This window comes from Beta vulgaris, chromosome 1, assembly GCF_026745355.1.
Source record: "Beta vulgaris subsp. vulgaris cultivar EL10 chromosome 1, EL10.2, whole genome shotgun sequence".
In the NCBI taxonomy this organism is placed as follows: Eukaryota; Viridiplantae; Streptophyta; class Magnoliopsida; order Caryophyllales; family Amaranthaceae; genus Beta; species Beta vulgaris.
Genome location: NC_079202.1, coordinates 16421886 through 16443848, shown reverse-complemented (window position 1 = coordinate 16443848; position 21963 = coordinate 16421886). Strand labels below are relative to the sequence as shown.

Sequence of the window (21963 nt, the reverse complement as noted above, 5' to 3'; positions counted from 1 at the left end):
TACATTATTCTTATCCTAGAAAAATGATGTATGAGTACTACAGAAGTACAGAGACATAACTCAAAACTACAATCTTTGTGATCAATGAGGAAAATAAATATTGGAAGTAAAAGATGCTTTAAAAATAAATAAATATTACCTCACAATAGCCCAGGAATTCATTCCCATATAGTATTCATCCTTAATTGATGACATATAAAGCTGATTGTACCCTTTCTGATCTAAGAGGAAATCACTGGAAAAAGAATAATTCAATCATAGAAGAATGATATGCAATTCCATTACAACCAGGGCAGTGAATTTCACCCCTAGGAAAAACAGCGACAGTGAATCACACATCAAACTTATTAGAATCAAATTCTATGCAATTCCGTTACAATCAGGACAACAAATTACACGTATCAGACTAACTAGAATCAAATATATCCCAACTAACTAGGAAAAATGTTTTGCTTCATCATGAGGAAGGTGACAAATCTGAAGCATCGTCAATGGGCGGTGGTGGTGGTGGCGGATTTGGATAAACGCCTGGAGGTCTCTCTTGTGGTTCGATTGAAAGCAGCTGCGTTGAATCTCCCACAACATCCGCCCATCCATAATGAGGATCAGCCCTTTACAAGCAGAACAATTAGTTTTTCAACACAACCAAAAAATAACAGATAAAAATAGAGTTCACATTAAATTGTGATATTCTTTTCTAAAGAGTGCTACATTTTGCTCCCTAAGATACTGACAATCACATTCCTCCTCTCCTTCCCAAATCCCACCCCCTCTTTCTTTATTCTTTTCTCTCACTTCTCTAGCAAGGAACCAAACAAAGGAAAAATAAAGCTAAAAACCTGAATTTTCCACATTCTTATAAAAAAGAACTGTTCAAAGATTTTCGTTAAAACCAACACAACCCAATATGAAATTTTCAAGTGAACACGTTTAGTAAAAAAAGCATGGTCTTACTCGTAGTATGTTTCTTCAACTACCACTATATCCCAGCTCTCTCCTGTTGTGCTCTTGCCATACTTGTGTACCTTGCTGCTGACAAAAGAAGATGCATATTGCATGAAATAGTATCATTAATATAGCCTTGAATGCAGCTTATTATTTTCAACCAAAGTCTTAAGCAAAGAGAAACAACTCAGTTCAAATTACATACCCATTTCCAAAATGCTCTTCTCCCCAAGTCCTAGACCAACCTGCATATAAAAAAAAAAAAAAAATACACTTCAATTGCAACTCACGCAAACATATAAACAGTTCACAATTTTAATACAGAATCAAATGATTGATCACAAGATAGGATAAACAATAATAGACTTGATTAAGACATTAACATAAGCCTATCAATTAAGAAGTCATTTTGTGCACCACGATGATGAGCATTTAACATCAGATGTATCCCTTTAGTTTTTCCATTTACAAGGATCTGAAATCGTGAATGTCAAGGGGAAAATTATGTCACATACGTTCACCACTGGGAGATACATGCCATGTTTCTCCTTGGCGTGAACCAATGCCAGCGAAAAATTTCTCCTCCCACTTGTCTCCCCATTTAGTTCCAAGTTCTGTCTCGGCCCACTTATCCGTCCTGCGAAAGGAATAAGGATACATTATTCTTGTTCATACTTGACAGCAAAGTTCCAAAGCAGACAAGTTAAACATGAACAGGCAACAAACATGCCCTCCCAACATGATAGGAAAATCTATTAAGATCACCAGCTCTTATTTTGTAGATTAAGGATCAAGAAATTGTTCCATACTCCCCGCTATTCACAGCTAGCTAATTGAATTTACCCAGTTTAATTAGATGCACCCATTAATTATTTTGCAAGAATACCAATTACCACAGAGCAGTACAAGGTGACAGGGACCAACGTCCTTAGATCTAGTGACTGATGAATAAAAAAGCAAGCAGCTTAAAGTGTAAGCGAATTTCTGTTTTACATATGCTATTGTGGGTTGATACAACATCTACTAATCAGAAACCCATTAGCAGGTATTATGATTCATCTACATGTAAAAATAACATCTTAGATGCTTATGTTTTATGGTGTACCATAGAGAGCATTTGCAACGACAATTTCCCCCAGAAAACAAAATGTGTTTCTTATTTCTTTGTTATGCTTCCAGGAAAACAGTTTCCCCTTTCAGACAAGAAAAAAAATAGCAAAGATTAGTTGTAACCATTTTAAGACAGATCCTCTTCCATCGTAATGCTCTCCCCACTTTTCCCACCATGACTGTTCATTCAACCGGCCATATTTGTGTGCCCCTTTCTCTGTCCAGCCTTTAGCATCATATTTCTCCCACCTGAAGGCAATCCATAGATAAGAAGCTTAATGATTGTAACCATAACTAATCATAACTAGACATCTCTTGGCAATTTTTCTTACCATTTTTCATACCATCCAGCATTTTCAGAGCCAGATTTAGCCTGTTTCTGAGCACTCCTCTCTATCCGAGCTATATTACTGCATAAAAGAAGATAGCATCACTCCCTATTCAACAAGCAAATAATCATATAAAAACTCAAGAAAGACATTGAAAATGGTCAAATTTAAGATGTGCTAAGACTCCAATTTGTAGGCAAACCAGGAAGAAATTTCCCACCTCCACTCATCTTGGTGCAGCATTTCTTGCCATGTTTCCCACCATGAATCTCCCTCAGCATTCCTTCCAGATTTCTCAACACCTGTTATATACGCCAAAATGAGAGAACCCAAATGAAGGTTTAGATTCCCAAGCTAGATGGCGCAAAGGACTCAGACATAGGACAAATCCAGATGTAAAGACCAGTATAAACTATAAAGACGACCTTATTCCAGAGAAAAAGGGTAACTACGGACTCAAAATCACACATCAACTGGAAGAGAGTGTCTGAGAATTATGCACACAAACACAGACAAACTACAAGTCTGCAACCAGCATTGAGCAGAACCCATATTAACAAGACAGAGAGTAATCACACCATGTACAGACAAGGATACAGGTGACAGCATCAAAAGCCTAGATGTACTGTTACCTAACCAATCTATAGCAAGCAAATACTACAAACAAGGTTTTAATATGCATGCGGTTGTGATCATGATCATAGTAATGTACGTGCATTATAGGAACACGCTTAACTGCGGTACAGGATCACAATTTACTCAACCTGATTTCTAAGAAAACCACACGTCATATTGACTTTTCATCAGCCCATGTCGGCCTTGTATCAGCCATATCAGCTCTGCACCAGCAATTTGCATGGCCCATATCATCAGATGCTTACCAATCTTTTAAGTTCAACGAGCTGAAAAGCCAATTCTTGGCTGACATGTTGTGTTATAAAACAACATATACACCTTGATTATAACTGGTAGACAGGTTGCAGGAAAATAGTGCAAATCTGCTCCATTATTTACTTCCTGTTTCTCTTAACAAATTCTTGAATTCAAATCATTGCCAACAAATTTAAATACTATTATCTGTAAATTATTTTCTAGTTCTCTAAAACACACTACACTAGGACTCGCCCGCTATATTTATAAGGTTTTGGCGAGAAAAGATAGTCCAATTACATGGTGTAGGAATTAATTTAGTGTGGAAGTCCAGAAAGCCAGCAAGTGTAATAATCCTCAAAACAACTAGGACTTAAAATTGACATGGGGGAGGAAGAAAACAGGATATGCTGCTTTTCCCACCCACTAGAGATGCTTTAATTGGCCATCCACAATCTCTATAGATATTTAGGAGCAGTGTCAGTAGTACTATTAACTGGTTAAATTCTGCCCACATGAATCTAGACCTCCTAAAACCTATGAAAAACAGATCCAAGCTAGGATATTCTGGTGTTTAGTTGCTCAGATTTATAAGCACAAACTCAGCACCTAGTTTACATTCAATTCAGTATGTCTTGCTGTTGCAACAGAATAAAGACCTAAAAGCAATTTAAAACAGGACAAATCAAGTAGTAGCATATAAAACAAAATAGAATTATATGATTATAAATTCCAATAAGAGATGATTTTTGCTCTTCCCAAACCACCCAATCCATTCGAGTTGTGGACAGCAAATTCTCAGTCAGACTCGCTACATATACCAGACTTGCAGGTACGTAAATATCAGCAAGATGACTTATGAATGAAAAGGAAAAGAGAGCACATGATTTTAAAGGGTGAAATGTGTACCTAGCTCTTTATATCCAGTCCAGTCACTTTTCTCCCACCACTGCCAATGAGATCAACAAATCCATTAAAAGCATCCACTTAGGAGATGCTAGTGAGGTTTTAAAATAATGATAAGCTTACAAGTCTCTTATTGGCTTCATAGCTACCGACATTAACCATCAGGATCTTCACCAATTAAAACATACTCCCTCCATCCCTGAATTTTCTTCATACTTTCCTTTTATGTTTTCTAATGTTAGTGGGACACAATACAGATAATAATGTCTCTTTTCATCCAACACTTTTCCTTAATTTTATTTTACTCTCAGTATTCACTTCCAAATACTTTTTTCTACTTCTATTATTACTGTTCATCTTTGTGTCAAACCCGCGTGTGAACATAATTAGGGGACAGAAGGAGTATTTGGCAAATCAAGTTCTTCATTCACAAAATTAGAAGTGCTATATTAGCAATTAGCTTCTAAAGGATCCAATGACACAAAACAATAGTCTATACCGTTTCTTTCCATTCAGAAGTGCCATCTTGGGACTGACCACCCATCCTTGTCCATCGACATCTATACCCATTTTCCCCAAGCTCGTCACCACTTTCACGGTACCAGGTACTTCCATCTTCATTGATGCCGGCTTCATTCAAGTTTTCATTTACCAAGTTGATGCCCCAATCTTTCTCATTTGCGATACCAGTGTCTAGGATTGAAACAGAAAACAATACATGTTGAGAACAATTATGAATTACTTTGGCATGCAATATTATCTAATTCCCAAATATATTAACCCCATTCCAGCCTACATAAATTAGTTCTGGAACCATCTTAATTTTTTTTATCAGTACTAAGGTATACACCAACAGATACCTCTCTTGGGCGGTGTGTCACGAGATTGTGGACCAGGGTTACGTGGAGTGCAACGGGGTTTAGAATGAAAGCGAACTCTGCAATGAAAGGTAGGACCATTAGGAACTTGGAGCGGCTCTTAATTGTAATTAATTTGTTGCTTTTGTTAGATATGATTTCTAACTAAACGGTGAAAAAATCATTCATATTTAAACAGGGGGATAGTACACAACGAGAAGGAAGCTTTTTGAGGAAGGGGGACATATAAACTAACATAACAATTATGCTCAAGAAGCAGAGTATCATCTTCTCTGCCATCTCTGTCATAACTAAACAATTATTATCCTGGTTCTTGGAAGATATTATCACCACTCTTAGTTATCCAAAACCTTAACTTTTATTTCCCCCACCGGAATATGTCACAAAAATTGACCGAGTCATGCTGATGTTGAGCAAAATTTGTCTATCTATAATAGATGAACTGAGAGTTTAGACAGTGCCACCATACGTATGTCATGTCATAAAAATAACATAGGAATAAAAAATAAAGAGTTTAATAATGATTAAGATAGACATATGATGTTAATCATAAGAGAAAAGTAAAATTTGACTATCAATAAGCTACATGAGAATCTGATAGTAAGTCATGTCATGAGAACTTTTGCTACATGTTTCAATTTAATTATTATAATATTTATACAATTGAAAAGAGCTCGAAATATCCTGTAATATAAGATCGATATCACATGCTTATACATATTTTTTCTTATAGTTTGAGTTATTATTAGATTTGCAGATATAAGATATTATAGTATGACACTATGACGGTAGTCTTATAAGAAAAACATGAATTGCATTAGGAATATGATCATATTACTATAAAACAGTTGTGATTTTCTGAATTTCTCTATATCATATTATTACATATATATGTACTTCAAAAATACTAAAAATTATGAGTAACAATAATGTCAGGCATGTATCTTTTAGCACCAAAAGATATACTTTTGGATAAATAACTCACTGCCTACAAACTTAACAGCTTCAGATTATTACTGCTGATACAGAACACATTATGACATATCTGGATTACCAACTCATTTCCCACTAACTTAACAGATTTAGAGTGCTAACCTGATGACACTTATACAACTATACAGGTATCAAACATGCAACAATTGTAAGAACTCTGCATAATAATCCAACTTTTTTTTCTTAGATTCATTGTCGATATTCCACAGGGAAGGCAACAATCATTTACGAAAATTTCCAGCTTTCGATATAAGTTATTGAACGTGCCACTTAACTTCAGTTTCTTCTTCGGATCAGATTTTGGCGAAAAAATCATGTCATCGACATCTAATAATTTCTCACCAGCAGTCCCTACTCCCTACCATAGGAAGGAATAGGATCCTCATAATATAACACTAGGTGATGGTTTGTTTCTTTTTCTTGTCCAAACAATTAAACTAACTCTGTACTCTCACACACTGGTTCATCACTCACCAAGTACATATTCCCAAACTAATCACATTTGATTAAATCGCAAGGGACAATAAAAAACCTCGCATTATTGACGAATTCTGATGCTGCTCGCTTCTGAATGAGCAGAACCAGCTTAAATTCGCTTTCGCAACACACCATCTCAATTTTCTACAAACAAAAATTGATGCAATTGAAACACTCCAGCTTTGATTACCACACTTGAGCACTCAGTAATAAAAAATCAGAAACCATACCCTTCCCAAGACCATCTCCTTAACTGTAGTATCATGAAACTTGAGTTAGCTCAACTTCCCTATCAAGACTACGACATCCGCATGAGTCCAAAAACCAAAACATATCCTATTCGGCACTCCATTTCAGCGAGCAAATAAACACAATTTTCGCAGATATATGAGCTCATCTCATTCTCCAGATAAACAAATCAATACTCCATAAATATAAAAGTTACTGTATCTCGCAGCAATTCGTCCAATGTAATTCAAAAACTAAACTCAAAACGAATAATTCATCCAATAGAATGGATAATTATTTTTAAAATAAAATTATTGCATCTTACAGGTGACAAATAAAAAGCGAAAACGCGGGAGAAGCAACGAAGTAAAGTCACAATCAAAAGATACAACAAAAAAAAAGTAGAAATTAATTTGAGAATATTCCAAACTTTAAAATCCAGCGAAACACAAAAGAAGGTTGATTACAACAAACAAAAATTCACAAAAAAGAAAAAACAAAGGAATAAAATTGAGGAGACTTACGTAGGAGAAGTAAAAGGCAAAGAAGGCAAAGCTTGACTACGAACTCTACGAGCTATACTTGAATCCTTCTTCGGATCAAACCGCCGCCATTGTTCGCGCCTTTTCTTCGGAACGACTGAGTCTGAAGAGCAGCAGCAGCCGCCTAATCGTTGTACTCTCTCTCCTACTTTTTCATCTTCACCGTTGCCGATGCCGGAGAAAAACCTCCGGTGACGCCGAAGTTCACCAGTTGCGGAGAGCTCGAAGCTCCGGCAATGGAGTCGAAGGAACGAAACGTCGTCGTGTAGACTTTGAAGCTTGATACTTAAAAATGGCGTCGTAAATCCACCGGCGGAACTTGCCGCCATTAATGTCGAATTTACTTCTCTGTTTGATTATCTCTCTCGTATAGCTGATTGAAATTCCATTTGAATCAAAGAAAGAAAAACAGATTAAAATCAAAATTATTGAGTTGATAGTATAAATCAAAATTCCATTAACGTTTTAGAACAATGTCGATCTTCAGAAACCCTAAGTTTGAAAAGTGAGAGAGAGAAATGGTGAAGTTAACTAGTTTTGGAGTAGAAAATGAGCTAAGAGAGAAGGAGAGGAAGAGAGAGTGTGAATAAGTGTTAAGAAGGGTTTAAATAGAAAAGAGAAGAGCGAATATAAGGAGAATAAAAAGGGGAGCAAAAACAGAGAAAATAAAGGAGAGGCAGCCTCTGCGTTTCGAGACATTCTATTGAGTCACATTTCACGCCGCTGACAGAAAAAGAGAGAGAGAGGCATATAGCCTATAAGTGGTAAATGACGATATCGGTGGTTCTTCTACGAGTGAGACTGTGAGGCAATATTTCACCAAATACCCTCGATAAATCAAAAAATTCATAATATACCCTCAATGTTTCAGAAATGCACCGTATACCCTTGAGTTTTCGAAAACGTGCACCAGATACCCTTTTGCCTAACTGCCGTTAACCCACAGTTAGCTTTATTTACAATTTTGCCATCATTAACCCTAATCCTAATTAAACTTAACCTAATCTAACCCTAATCCTACCCCTAAACCCCAGCAGCTCCCCCCTCCCCCACTCCCGCAGCCGCCATCCCCCACGCACCCCGCCACTACCCGCACAACAATAATCCCTCGCCACCCACGCGCATCTCTCTCTCTGATCAAATTGCGCGAAAATCAACAAGGGTGGGCAGAAAGAGTACGAAAACCGCAGGGTGGGGGAAGGGTGCGAAAACCGACGAGAGCAGGGGGAATGGGTTCGAAAACTGACGGGGTGGGGGAAAGGGTGGAAAACCGACGGGAGTAGGAATGAGTTCGAAAACCGACGGGAGCAGGGGAATGGGTTCGAAAACCGACGGTGGTGGGGAAATGGTGCGAAAACTGACGGGGTGGGAGAAGGGTGCGAAATCCTACAGGGGTGGGGGGAAAGGGTGTGAAAGCTGCGTGGGGTGAGGGAGGGGTGGATGGTTGCGGGATGGGTGAGGGGGCAGCTGTGGGTTACGGGGGGTGGCGGTAGTGGGTGGGTAGAGGGGTGGCGGCTGCAGGAGAGGGGTGGCGGCTGCAGGGTGGAGGGGTGGTGGCTGGGTAGGTTAGGGTTTAGGGTGAGGGTTTAGGTTTAAGGGTTAGATTAGGGTTAGCGTTAGATTAGAATTAGGATTTAGGATTAATAATGGCAAAATCGAAAATAAAGCTAACGGAGAAATAACGGACGTTAAAAAAAGGGTATTTGGTGCGCAAAAATGAAATGTCAGGGGTATATGGTGAATTGTTGAAACATTGAGGGTATATTGTGAATTTTTTGATTTGTCAGGGGTATTTGGTGAAATAACCGTATTTTTAATTCCTCAGCACTGTTATTTTTCATTGAAGTTGTTTGTTTGAATTGGTTAAAAAAAAGTAAAAAGAATGTTTTAAATATGTTAATATATATTCTGTTTCGCGTAAAAACTTGTATTATGCGGGATGGATCGAGATTAGGGTTAATGAGGGCCAGATGCTCGAAGATTGTTGGGAGACCTGCACAGGACGAGAGTTAGATTACCAGGGGTAGATTCGGGATCGCCCCTCCAACAATCAAGTCGGTTGATGTGTATTAATTGGGATCTGTGAAGTAGTTTGTCGAGAAGTTATTACCTCAATAAATGGGGCCCCCATATTTATAGGTGTTGAAATGTGTGTAGAATGTCTCTGTCATGCTGGCACAAGGATTTAAGATGGGTAGGTCCCACTGGAGGACTGCCACGCTGGCGGGAAGCTTTGGATCATATAGTGGCCCACTGGAGATTATTGGGCCCAAACATATTCAAAACTTAATTAAATATGTTAATATATATTCAAAACATTAAGTTTTCGTTACTTGAGGATTTTTTTCAAAAGATTAGCTTATAAATTCATTTTTTTGGAAAAACTATCTAAAAAAAAAAAGTGTTGTGAAAAATTACCGAATAAATTATGTTTTGTTGTAAAAGATTACTTTGCCACTGGAGTCGGGAAGTTGACTAAGGGTATGTTCTCCCCATCTTATTTTCAGTTTAATTCACTTCAGTTCACTTCAGCTGTGGACAATACTTTCACTCTCACATATCACTATTCATTTCAGTTCAGTCAGTTCAATTCAATTCAATTCAGTTCAGTTCAATTCGGTTCATTTCAGTTCAATTCAATTCAGCTATTTTATGTCGTATAAAACAGGTCCTAAGATCTTTAGCGCTGACCAGGTCATGTAGTTACACGTGTGTTTTGATAAACCCTTAATTTTAACCTTTTTATTCCTTATTATTAAGAGATATATGGTCAAAGTTATATAAATTGATATTAAAGTTGTGCATAAGTCATGCCGATACGGCCTAATACTATACTTTGGCTCGGCTTGTTACGAACTCTCTAATATGCCAACCCTACACGAGAAGCCTGATGCTAGGTTGTAGATCGCTCATTAACTCCAATTTCAATTTTTAGCTTCAGTATCGCACGAGAACCATGGGTTGGCCCGCCTCTTAATACACTTTTTTTTTCAAAAAAAAAAGGCTCGTCGGAAAGACAAAATTTAATTTAGGACATTACGTGGATCTTTTCGTGCTTGGGCCCCTCTTTTGAAATAAAATGTGTGCCTTTATTGAATGACTTAACCACATTTTTATTTCCTATTGTTAACTAGATGATCAATACTCTTCTATCTTTAAGTAATTACTACATATATATTCAATATATTTTTTAGTAAAGTAAAATGTAAGGAGAAAAAAATGCATGAGTGAATATTAATTCTACTTAATATATTTAAGCAATTACGCTAATATAAAAAAAAACCTACGTTTATTATTACTTAAGCAATTATTGTTCATCTTATTTAACCCAAACCAATATAATTAAATATATGTCATATACATGTCGGATCATTTGGTTCAAATCGAGTTAATTAAATTCGAGTTGATAATGTCTGGGTTAAATCGATCGATCACTTGAGATATCAAGTCAAGTTGATTTGTGGTTGATTTCGATTATGTTTGGCTTACATTTTCGAGTTTGTGTTGAATTCATATCATCATTTCGGATTTAAATTGAGTGTAAATTCAGATCATTTATACAAATATATTAAAAGGAATTTCTGATAAAGTATAGCTTACCACGTGGAACTCCCTTATTCAATAGAAACTTTTATTAGGCCCGGACTATGCTCCAACTAAGAAAAAATTTCATTCATTAATATTGTACTTTAAAATGATAACACTAAATACAATTTGGTTTGGTGGTTAAAACTTTAGTGTATGAACTTGAGATCACGGATTTAAAACCTATACCATGTAATTTCTAAGTCTTTTATTGGCACAATTCCTTCTTAAATTGTGCTATCTATTTACTTTACATAAATATATACTAGTCTTCTATGCACGCGATGCTTACGCAAATTGTTTGGGTCTATTCTTAATAAATTTCATTAAAATATAATTATGGAAGTGTGATTTATAATGATTGTTATACAAACTATTGTAATCTATAAAAATTTTAGAAATTGAGATAAACATTTAGATGTGAAGTTTTGTAGTCAAAGTAAATTTGTAATTTTTTTTATTGAGTAACCATTTTTCTCATTATGTCAAGTTACTTTGTTCATGCTTATTTAGTTTATTATTAGAATTTTGACCCATCTTTAAATTAGGAAAAGATATAATTATACAAAATTGAATATCCAATTAGCTATATATAGTTAGCTAAGGACAAAAAAGATATTTTATTGATGGACACCAATACACCATAACGCCCCCTTGACTTATATAATAGAAATAACTTGGAGCATAAATATATATGTATAACAAACTAATTTAAGATAAACATATGCTTAAAACATAAAAGAATCATCCATACTAATATATTAAAAGGCGTGCGTAAACGTGGAACGGTGCCATGTGGCGCTCTCCCTAGGAAGTTTTAGTTCATGTAATCCATGTACAATAAAAAAATTAGAAATTGCATAGTATATTTGATCCCATGACCTCAAGTTCATGTACTAAAGTTTTAAACACTAGACCAAGTTTTTATTTGATGTTATCATATCAAAGTACAATATTAATAAATGAAAATTTTTCTTACCCGGGGCATAGCCCGGGCCTAATAACTAATTCACACTAAAAACTCGGAAGAGCTATACACTAGTTTGGTTCGAATCTCTGGATTTAGATCAACATTACCAGGATCAGTTAGGGTTCAAGTTGCTTGTCTAATTTCTATAGTGAAAGAAATAGAGTGGACTGTGGAGTCAGAGGTTTTAGAATCCCAACAGAGATTATAAAACCAAACACGTGAGCATTGTGTGGAACTGGAACCCTACTCCCACGGTCCCACCTTGCAACTTGGCCCACGCATATGCTCAATTAGCTCCTTGTTGTATATCTTTAGCCACTCCTCCTTTACCACGTGTCCCCACGTAATAGGTCTCTTGCGAGGTAATTTTTGTTTGACCTGTTGGCGCACCTCTATCTAAGTAATCTAGGGTAGATGTATCAAATTAAAGATAAGCTACTAATAAATCACAGTAAAATTGATCATTTCAATATCAATATCAAAGTAACTCTCTTGATACTAACGTTTATTTTTGTACCAACTTGATTGTGTTTAGGTACTAGCTTGCATATTATTTTGGTAAATCTAACCATCAAAATTACCAAAATATATTTGATAGAGACGACTAGTCGTCTAAAAGACTCCAACAATGAGTTTCCAATTTTCTCATACCATATAGTAGAGTAGGAAAAGTGAAGCTGTAAAGCAATAATTTGTTTGGATATCCAAAACTTTACCATATGAGGCTATATATGCTCGTAATTTCATAATCTAAAGAGAGAAGAAAATATCAAATAGGTTAAGCTAGTACCAAATGGAGTTAAGCTGATATCAAGTTATAATTTTGCTCGTTGATACCAAATAGAGCTAAGTTGGTAATAATATCATAACTTACCAAGGACCTTTGGGTCTAATGATATGACTTTCTATCTTCCACATGGGAGATCAAGATTCAAATTTTGGTAGAAGCAAAAATTTTAATATTGGGGGGAGGGAGGCTTGGGGCTTTTTTGGCATATGGGAGAGTGACACTGTGCGAGGGCAACGTAGAGGAAAATTTTCTTACCACGTGGTTCTAGAAAGGAGGCCCCAAAAAATATATTATAAATTGGTACGAACTTAACTCTTACCGAATTTGAACTTGGTATTCCTTAACTTAAAATCTTAGTACCAAAGTCTAACTTTATACCTACTTGACTCTATTTGTAACCAATTTGACTTTATTTTGATATTAACTTAACCTTCTAATGCTTAAAATTAAAAACATGCCCGTGTTGGAGTTTTTGGAATCTACAGGCAACTCCAACAGTTAGACGTTTAGACAAGCTCCATGTACAAGTAGCGAAATGTGTACGAGCTATAGTACATCTTTCTATTGGGTGAATAATTACTTAAAGATATGACATTAACAAATAATTTACATTAATGAGTTGTATTGATTAATGTCTATGTCTAATGAGTTATTTACCCATAGGATATACTAACGTTTTCTCGATCAGTTAATACTTAATCGTTGATTTTCCTTTGTAAATTTTAACTCCGGTGAATTTATTTATGAAAGATTATAGTCTCACACTTAAATATTGTGCTTCTCTATACCTTATTGGAGGGTATTGGAGTATTGGACTTCGGTAGTAGCCAACTAGCAGGTAAGTGGATACGAAAGCCAAGTAAACTTCCACAGTTCCCCGCAATACAAGTATACAACATACCACCTCCGTATTTTTTTTAGTTGTATCTACTATCTAGGGATGACAACGGACCTAACCTAAACCGGATTATGCATAATCCGACTCCGACCTTACCAGATGTCGGATTTTAAATCCAAGTCCGACTCGAAAAATCTGACTCCGACTTAAAATCCACACCTGGCTACGAATCCGACTCGACTTAAATTCTGCACGTCCGACTTAAAATCCGGACATCCGACTCCGATCCCGATCTGACTTATTTTTCCGTCCATGTTGTATAATAGAAAAATCTTCTATAAACAATAATCTAATCAGTACAATTAATCTAATAATCATATGGAAATCTTATATAGTACAAATAATCTAAATATTACTTTTATTTTTAACAATCATTTCTTCCATGTGAAAATCTTGTACTCCCTCCGTCCCAAAATATAGTTCCCATTTCCCTTTTTTCACGGTAATTTATGCAAGTAGAATCTTAAAGGGATAACAAAGATTTTTTGTTTATTTAAATAAATGTTGTATGGGAAAAGATGATTTTAGGAGAGAAAACGGAGAATAATTAGTGAAAGAGCATTAAATTGTAACATTTTGGTTGAATAAACAAAGAAAAAAAACAAAATTCAAGAAGCAAATAAATGATGGGACACGGTTTTTCTAGACAAATTACGAAAAAATGTGGAACTAAATATGAAAATGGGAACTATATTTTGGGACACCCAAAATGGAAATGGGAACTATATTTTGGGACGAAGGGAGTATAATACAATTAACTGAAAATAGTCCGGTTATACGTAAATAATACATTAGCATAAATAAGAAAAAAAGATTAATTGACTTAAAGTCAAAGTCGGATTCGGATGTCAGATTATTTTATGAGATCCGACCCCGACCATCCTACGACTCAGAGTCGGACTTTTTAAACGCAGTCGGATTGAGATTATTTTTTGTCGGAGTTGGCTCGGACTGGATTGCCATTCCTAGTTGTACCATTTGCCTTTTTGGATTTATTCAACAACCAACTTTGTTAATCTATCTCTCACCATTATATAAGAAAAAAACATAGTCGAGTAGGATCTTGTTAGATTCGTATCAATGCAATAAATCCAAATATCAAATTTTTATAATTTTTACTTGCACTCAATAATAGATATTAACGTCCAAAGAACCGTCTCGACAAATGTGAAAAAGCAAATGGTGCAACTAAAAAAATACAGAGGTAGTAATTAATAATTAATCAATTTTTCACCAAATATTTTCGAGTAATGTTTTTCCATCAGATGCCCAACCTTTTAAATTTCGCAAATTGTTGGATGTAACTGTTACACCATACTTTATGGTATTATAACCCAGAAACCAACGTTTCTTTTATAAGAAGAACTCCAATGACATGAAATAAATGACATATTGACATGAGCTTCATGTCATTATTTTGTTAGTCCATGTCATTCTTGTTGTAGTCTATGTCATTATACATGTTACACAATAAATTATGTTTTAACTTGTTAAACATAAGATGCACTCTTTAAATTTATCATATATCCTTTAATTTCTTGAAAACTCACCCTATACCCCTTCATTTCTTGAATATTCACCATACGATCGTTAGCTTTTTTGGTCATTATCCCTAATTTTGTTAGAAAACCTTGATTAACCTCTATAGAACCCATTTAATTACCTTGATTGATAACTAGGGAAATACCTTATTCTACGACCCTTTTTCTTTCTCTTCCTCCATAATTATCTTTCCTTTGTTTCCCCTCAAAAAAAAAAAAAAAAACTTTCCTTTGTTTTGGCAATAGGTGGTATTTTAGCGGTGGTCTACTAGGGTAAATGATTCATGTAAGGATTGGTTAGGCTTTGGTAAAGGATCTGAATTATGATTATTGATTTAAAATGTTAACATTCATTAGTCATTAAAGATATATGACAAATTTTTAAAAAGTTGAAGATATATGATGAATTTGGAAAGCTAAAAGGCATTTGATGGAAAAAAATTACTCCAAGGTATTTTGGTGAAATATTCAAATATTTATTTACTTCATTTGTTTTTACTTTACCTATATTTTGCTCTAAAAGACTCCTGCCATTCCTATTTCTTCTCAATTTAGGGGAAGTAGATGTCTCATTATGTCAATCAAACATTTCATGGCCAATTTCTAGAAAGTCAAGAGGAGAAGTAACTTGTGGTAGACAAATTATTAGAATAGGTGATCTAATTTTAATGTAATATAAGACAAACTCAAGCCTACATATATATTCTCCTAACAAGCTTATTTCATCTTACTTTATCTCAACATTATCTCTATACATCTCACACCAACCTCGCCGTCCCTTCTCGTCTCCTTCCGTTGTTTTCCTTTAAATCTCGAAGTACATTAGATAATTTTAGAAAATAACCTGACAGTCTTACTGAATGGATCAAATTAGTCACTAAATAAACTCAAAAATGTGATTATTGTATGGATTAAAATGGTCATTTAGATTAAACTGGTCACTAAAGAAAGTAAACTTGTCACCATATTCAGATTGTGATCCGTTCTCTTCTTAATATTGAAGTCGAGCCATTACCTAATTTATTTTTAAGTTAAAGGTAAAGAGTCCCTTACAAGACCTACAACTTATCATAACATATAATTCACCCTCAAAAGTTAATTTTCACATGAACCAAACTATGTTACATGAACTTAAATAAAACTTCAAACATTTGTCTCATGTTAGTGAGAGGACGAATGTTTTTTTTTCAGTAACAATAACAACAACAACAATGAAACTAAAAAAACTTTATTTAAATAATAACTATTCATTTGGATCAGCAATATAATTGAAATTTTTCTCCGGATATTGCAAAAGCAAATTAAAAATATTTTTCGATTTGCCTCAAAGTATAAATTAATTTCTAGCATACAGTCCATGTAGGCCTGGGTGCGAGAAATTATTTTTTATTTCTTTTAAGCAAAATTGCTATTTTAATTAGCGGTTTATTAAGGCAAACCACAACTTTAACTAGCGGTTTAGTTGCTGTTTAGCTCACGAACAATATTTTTGTATAAGGCATTAAGTGATACCTTTACAGCTAGCAAGTAACCCATACATGATGAGAGAAATAAACCACAAAAGATGAAGGAAGAAACACATCAAACTAATGGAGAGAATTATTGAAAACAAAAAAAAGAAAAGAAAAATAAGAATAATTAAACTACTATAAACCACCTCTAAACTTCATTGGCGACCAACTCTAACGGGGCTTGGAGGTGTCGGTGGAAGCGAAAAGGGGAGTGAGGGCTTAGGAGAAGCCTAGCGAAAAGGGGAGTGAGTGAGGGCTTAGGAGAAGCCTAATCCAAGTCACCGACGAGCAAAAGGACTAGCTTTTGTAGAACAAGATAGAGAAGAGCGAAAATGCTAAGGCAGGTTAGAGGTAATTCTGCTTAGATTCTAAAATTGACACAATGGTTTACATTTAAATCTAACATTTTTCTTCTTTTATGGCCCAACGTTTTTTTTTAAGTTATAGAAGTGCATAGTAAAGATATTAACACAAAAGAGTAGGAATGTCAATGAGTCAGACTTAGATTGAATTATGCATAATCTGTTTCCAACCGTACAAAAAATCGGTTTCAAAATTTGACTTCAACTCTGATATTTGACTTCGAAAATTCGAATCCCGCCCGAATTAAAATCCTCATATCTTACTCTTCCTTCCACCCCATCCGAACTTTTTTCCACCTCATTTTTTTAAATAGAAAAGTCTTAGAAATTACTAAAAATCTAATCATTTTTATGTTTTTAACAATCATTTTGTAATAGAGAGATCTTATATAATACAATTGCCTTAAAGTTGAAGTAAGAGTAGAAATACATAACACATTAAGATTAATTGCCTTAAAGTCAAAGTTAGATCCGGATATCACATTTTTTAGGAGATCCTCCTTCGATTCAAAGTAGAACTTTATAAATAGAGTCAAATTCAAATTTTTTTTAGAGTCCGTTTCGATTTTTTCCTTCGAATGGGAGTGAACCAGAATTGATTCCGGACAGAATTGCGATCGCTATAGAGGCATGAACTGCACCTCAAACAAGATCAAAAATTTCGAAGGCATAAGTAAGTCAACATTAAACACAAGTCACAAACTCAAAATAGAGACAGGAGAGGAGAAAAAGGTTCTAGTCCTCCCATAAGTCTGAATCTGATTGTGCATAAAATCTACAATGTTATCCAAATCCAACTCTCACTAATACCACCAATTTCTCAAGTGTGTACAATGTATATACCCATGAGAGGCAATTACGTGTCAGCTGCTGATGCTTTTGATGACATGGCAAGTGGATAGACTAAAATTTGCAAAAGTGGCGTCTGACGTGCTAAAGGAAAACCTTCAGGACGAACATGGTGAGAATAGCTGCCACGTGTCAGGAGAAAATACGAAAGATTCAGAAAAACATGAACATCTGTTGTCAAACTAGGAAACCAAATTTGTTGATTCTGGCTACTTATTATTATTTTGGGTTTGGATAAGCTTCAAAGACAACTCAACTGTCAATTTTTCTCCATCCACATTCTTTTTCTTTGAATGTTACATGACCCTTATTTGTTATTTATTTTGATAAATATTTTTTTTTATTTCTATTTTTCATGTATCAATACGACAATACCCACATTTTTTTTGGGTGGTGGGTGGGGAGGAATCAATATCCTGTAGCTATATAGGTAAAGTTTATCCATATAATTTTTTTTTTTTGACATCGAGAAATTTTGCATTAATTGAAAACTGAAGTACAAACTATTGCTAATACAACGAAACGAAAACAACTAACACTAACAAGAACTACATGAACTCGAACATACTTTTGAAAGAAAACACTAACTACTATGTGTTCAGTCCGAACGAAGTTTATCTTGAGCGATGGCGGGTGAGGTTGGATATGAGAAGATATATATCGAGCTGCAAAATCCTGACGATCTTCATGGAGAGATTGCCGTACATCAGCTAGTAGCTCCCAACGTCTACTATTTACGAACTTTAGTGACTTCTGACCCTGCTGCGAGGGTATCTGGAGTTCAATCACACTAGACTAAAACTCAAATGACTTGGAGGTCTTGACGTGCCCCAAAACAAGTTGGGGTGCCTCCCACGAGATGCGTTTTTGAGGTGTGATGACATCTGAAGCCATCACGAGAATTTGGAGCGAGTTAAGATTGAAAAATATCGCTCCACTGGCGGATGCTAAGATCCCAACTGACAATCCCGAACCCATAAGATCGACGCACAACATATCTGAAAAGAGAGCCTCCTCTCATCATTTTAACCAATACCTGAACTCCTAAAGTGGCGAAAACCTCATGCCTAACTCCAGGATTATTGGCTCTACCTACTAGGTTGCCAAGATCTTCCTTCATCATAGGAAACCAAGAGCCTTGAACTTCCCACTGATCACCACTAAAGAACACCCGAGCACTACCATTCACCAAAAAGCTAGGGCTATCGGATTTGAAGATAAAACATGAAAATAACAAAACCAAACATCACTAGGTTCATAACACCGAACCCTAAACTTGAAGATTCAACCAAACGCGGCGAGGGGAAGACCCAAACGATAAAACTGAACAAACACTTACCGAATAACATACCGGGGGGGGGGGGGAGCTGACACACGAAACACGGGGAGGGGGGAAGGGGGAGCCCAACGACTTAACTGAACAGGGAGTAGGGGAAGGGAATCCCGATAAACACGAAGGGGAAGAAACTGACTTGCTGGCAACGAGCCACGGTACAGGATCCCGCAAGCAGCGGCGACGTGGTACCGACAGACACGAACACGGGGAAGGGGCTGAGAAACCTAATCTAAGTGCTTAAGCAAGGGAGGGGGAAACACGAACCACAGATCGAGGATACGTTGCGAAACCGGGGAGGGAGAAATGAAGAGGGATGCACAGAGGAGGGGAGGGGGAGTGAACGATGGTGGATAAAGTGACGCGAAACGGGGGATGCGAAACGGGGGACGCGAAGTGGGTGCCGAGGAGGGAAACTGACGCTGACAATAACCTAAACTAAAAGCAGGTGGCTCGCCGGCGACCGGAGTGCGGCGCGACACTCAGACCGGCCACCGGCGAGCCTCTACGGCGCGGTGAAGTTTTGGAGTTTTTAGGTTAGGGTTTTGGGAAAGTCCAGAGAGAAGGAGGAGTTTTTATTGAATATATATATTCCATATAAAAGCTTTAAAGGTTCAAGAAAGTGTTAATTGCTTACTTGGTTTTAACCTACTACGAAATATAGTGATTATACGTAATTATCAATGATAAAAATTCAAGATTAGATACTCTTTTTTTATTAATTTTTGTAAATATTAATACAAATTGCACTCATTTCATTTTTTTTTTTGTTTTTTAAGTTATCTGTTATTAATACTTATGATAAGCTAAAACATAATTAAGCTCTTGTTTTTGAAAAATAAGTGAAACTTATAAGGGTGTAAATAGAGTCAGATTCTAGTATGATACAAACGACACGTTAGAATTGGTCATGTCTATTTGGGTTTCGATTTTAACCTATATCTAGGTAAGTTTGAATGTTGGATTAAAATTAGAATAAGAGGTTATGTCGTGAAGTCAACATTTGTATTTTTCCAGCTTTCAAGTTTGGAATTAGACGGACTATATTCTATACTTGGGTTACTTGGGTAATGTTTATACTTGGGTAATGTTTGGAACTTTGGATGCAGGATTTAACTAATTCTTTGTAGATAATCACGCCATTATCATGACATTATTAAACATGGAACAATTTATAGATTTTCATTCACTTTATCTGATTGTAAAGGTTAGACTCGGTTGTCATCAATTGATACAACGTTAGTTCAGCATTATTCCGTCTTGAGTTCGAAACCCCATAAAGTTTTTCTTTAAAAAAAAAAAAAGTTCAGCGTTATTCAAAGAAAATATATATATTTATCAATCTTCTTAGATCTGAACAAGAAAAGATCAAAAGTATTGAAAATATGAGTGCGTGATAAAATTGGCATATGCATGGTTGAGAAAACTTGTATGTTTTTTTTTTTTTCCTTCTTTCTGACATCAGCGAAAACTTGTATGGTTTTTCTTGATTTTAAGATGTTTGACAAGTCTGTGGACTCCACTAAGACCCAACGAATCTTTTGCTCGCACAGAAGCAAAATTTTCGCTTCAAACATTTAAACGGATTTTCTCCTTTTTAACTTGTCTTTGCCAACACAATTTCCACGTAATGGGAATGAGAGAAACGAGCTGTGTCATTGTGTGGTAGGGATTGCGGCTTTTTGCAACACTTGGACCAGATAATTCAAGGGGGAAACCTAAGTTGGGAAAATATTGATCTCCAGGTGGAAACTAGAAAGTGAACAATCCACTACACCCAAGTGAAACTCAGATATAGTTTTTGGGTTGCTTATCCGTTTATCATGATATATTATAGGGCCTCGACTTACATGGTAGATATTATGATTTTTTCCACTAAGTACTACGAGTTTTCAAAAACTTCACCTGGTATTTTTCAAAATACACGAGGTATCCCTAAATTTAATAGTAATTCACGTGGTACCCTCAAATGCCCTTAATGACGAACAATGTTAACCGCGGTTAGTCATTAACCCAAATTTTCTGTTTCATACTCTAATTAACCCTATAATGCTAACCCTAATCCTAAACCCTACCTCTATCCCTAACCCCCTCCACCACCCTACCACCCCACTCTCCCACCACCCCTGCCGTCCCCCTACCTTTATACCATATTTTTTAGGTAAAATGGGCCATTTTACCTACAACCTATTACACAAGTTACTATTCTCACCTCTTTTTCCTCTCCTCTCACCCCTTTTTCTCTCCTCTTCTATCCTTTTCTGATTTCAGCAACCACCCTACAAAGCACCAACACCTACTCACAATTTACCCGGCCACCATCAAAACAACCCCCATCGTCCCAAAAAAAATTGCACCACTGTCACCCACTTTCTTGAACTGGGCTGGGGTGGAGGGCATTGCGAGGGGGGGGGGGGGGTTGTGTCGAGGAAGCATGCGCGGTGGGGATTGCGCGCGGAGGTAATTATCCATTATTAGACAATTATAAATATTGATATTTTGAAAATGTACGTGGAGTTAAATTCAGCAATATTATATATACTACTATTGAGTGCTACAAAATGTAGAAAATATGGTCAAAATAGAGTTTTTACATTGTGAAAATTTATTAATGGAGCATATAAAACTAAGCAATACAAATATAATAACTTTATAATAACATTGTGTCTATGTTGTAAACTTGTAACTTTGAGATAAAGAGAATTAAAACCCCGATCTCACTTTTTATATAAGTATTACAACCTATTGAAGCAGGTTTATCACTAAACCGCCACTATAAATCCAATTCTTATAGATATTTCGACCTATTGTAGTTATGGGGTAGACTAGTCAATAAGTACTATGAC

General features: G+C 35.9%; 1 protein-coding gene across 2 annotated transcripts; it reads right to left on the bottom strand.

The window, feature by feature from the left end:
* Positions 1–236: 236 nt before the first annotated feature.
* LOC104905876 (protein EARLY STARVATION 1, chloroplastic) lies at positions 237–8014 on the bottom strand. 2 transcript variants are annotated; one of them, XM_010694518.4, is made up of 11 exons: positions 7261–8014; positions 5021–5097; positions 4660–4853; positions 4164–4203; positions 2605–2686; positions 2388–2465; positions 2179–2304; positions 1461–1582; positions 1151–1190; positions 955–1032; positions 237–611 (listed from the first exon to the last, which is right to left on the bottom strand). In XM_010694518.4, the coding sequence occupies exons 1-11, from the start codon at positions 7605–7607 to the stop codon at positions 458–460; spliced, it is 1338 nt and encodes a 445-aa protein (XP_010692820.1). In that variant the 5' UTR covers positions 7608–8014; the 3' UTR covers positions 237–457. The 2 variants fall into 2 exon arrangements, with proteins under 2 accessions (XP_010692820.1, XP_010692821.1); XM_010694519.4 differs by having other exon boundaries at positions 955–1029; positions 7261–8012.
* Between the last annotated feature and the right edge of the window lie 13949 nt (positions 8015–21963).

Bases quoted from the DNA above. Each gene is read 5' to 3' on its own strand.
- LOC104905876 (XM_010694518.4), bottom strand. From the start codon at position 7,607: ATGGCGGCAAGTTCCGCCGGTGGATTTACGACGCCATTTTTAAGTATC. The intron at 4,204-4,659 runs GTATAGACTATT...TCTCATTGGCAG, and splicing joins CTTCTGAATGGAAAGAAACG to TGGTGGGAGAAAAGTGACTG. The intron at 1,583-2,178 runs GTTACAACTAAT...TTCCTTTCGCAG, and splicing joins AGAGGATCTGTCTTAAAATG to GACGGATAAGTGGGCCGAGA.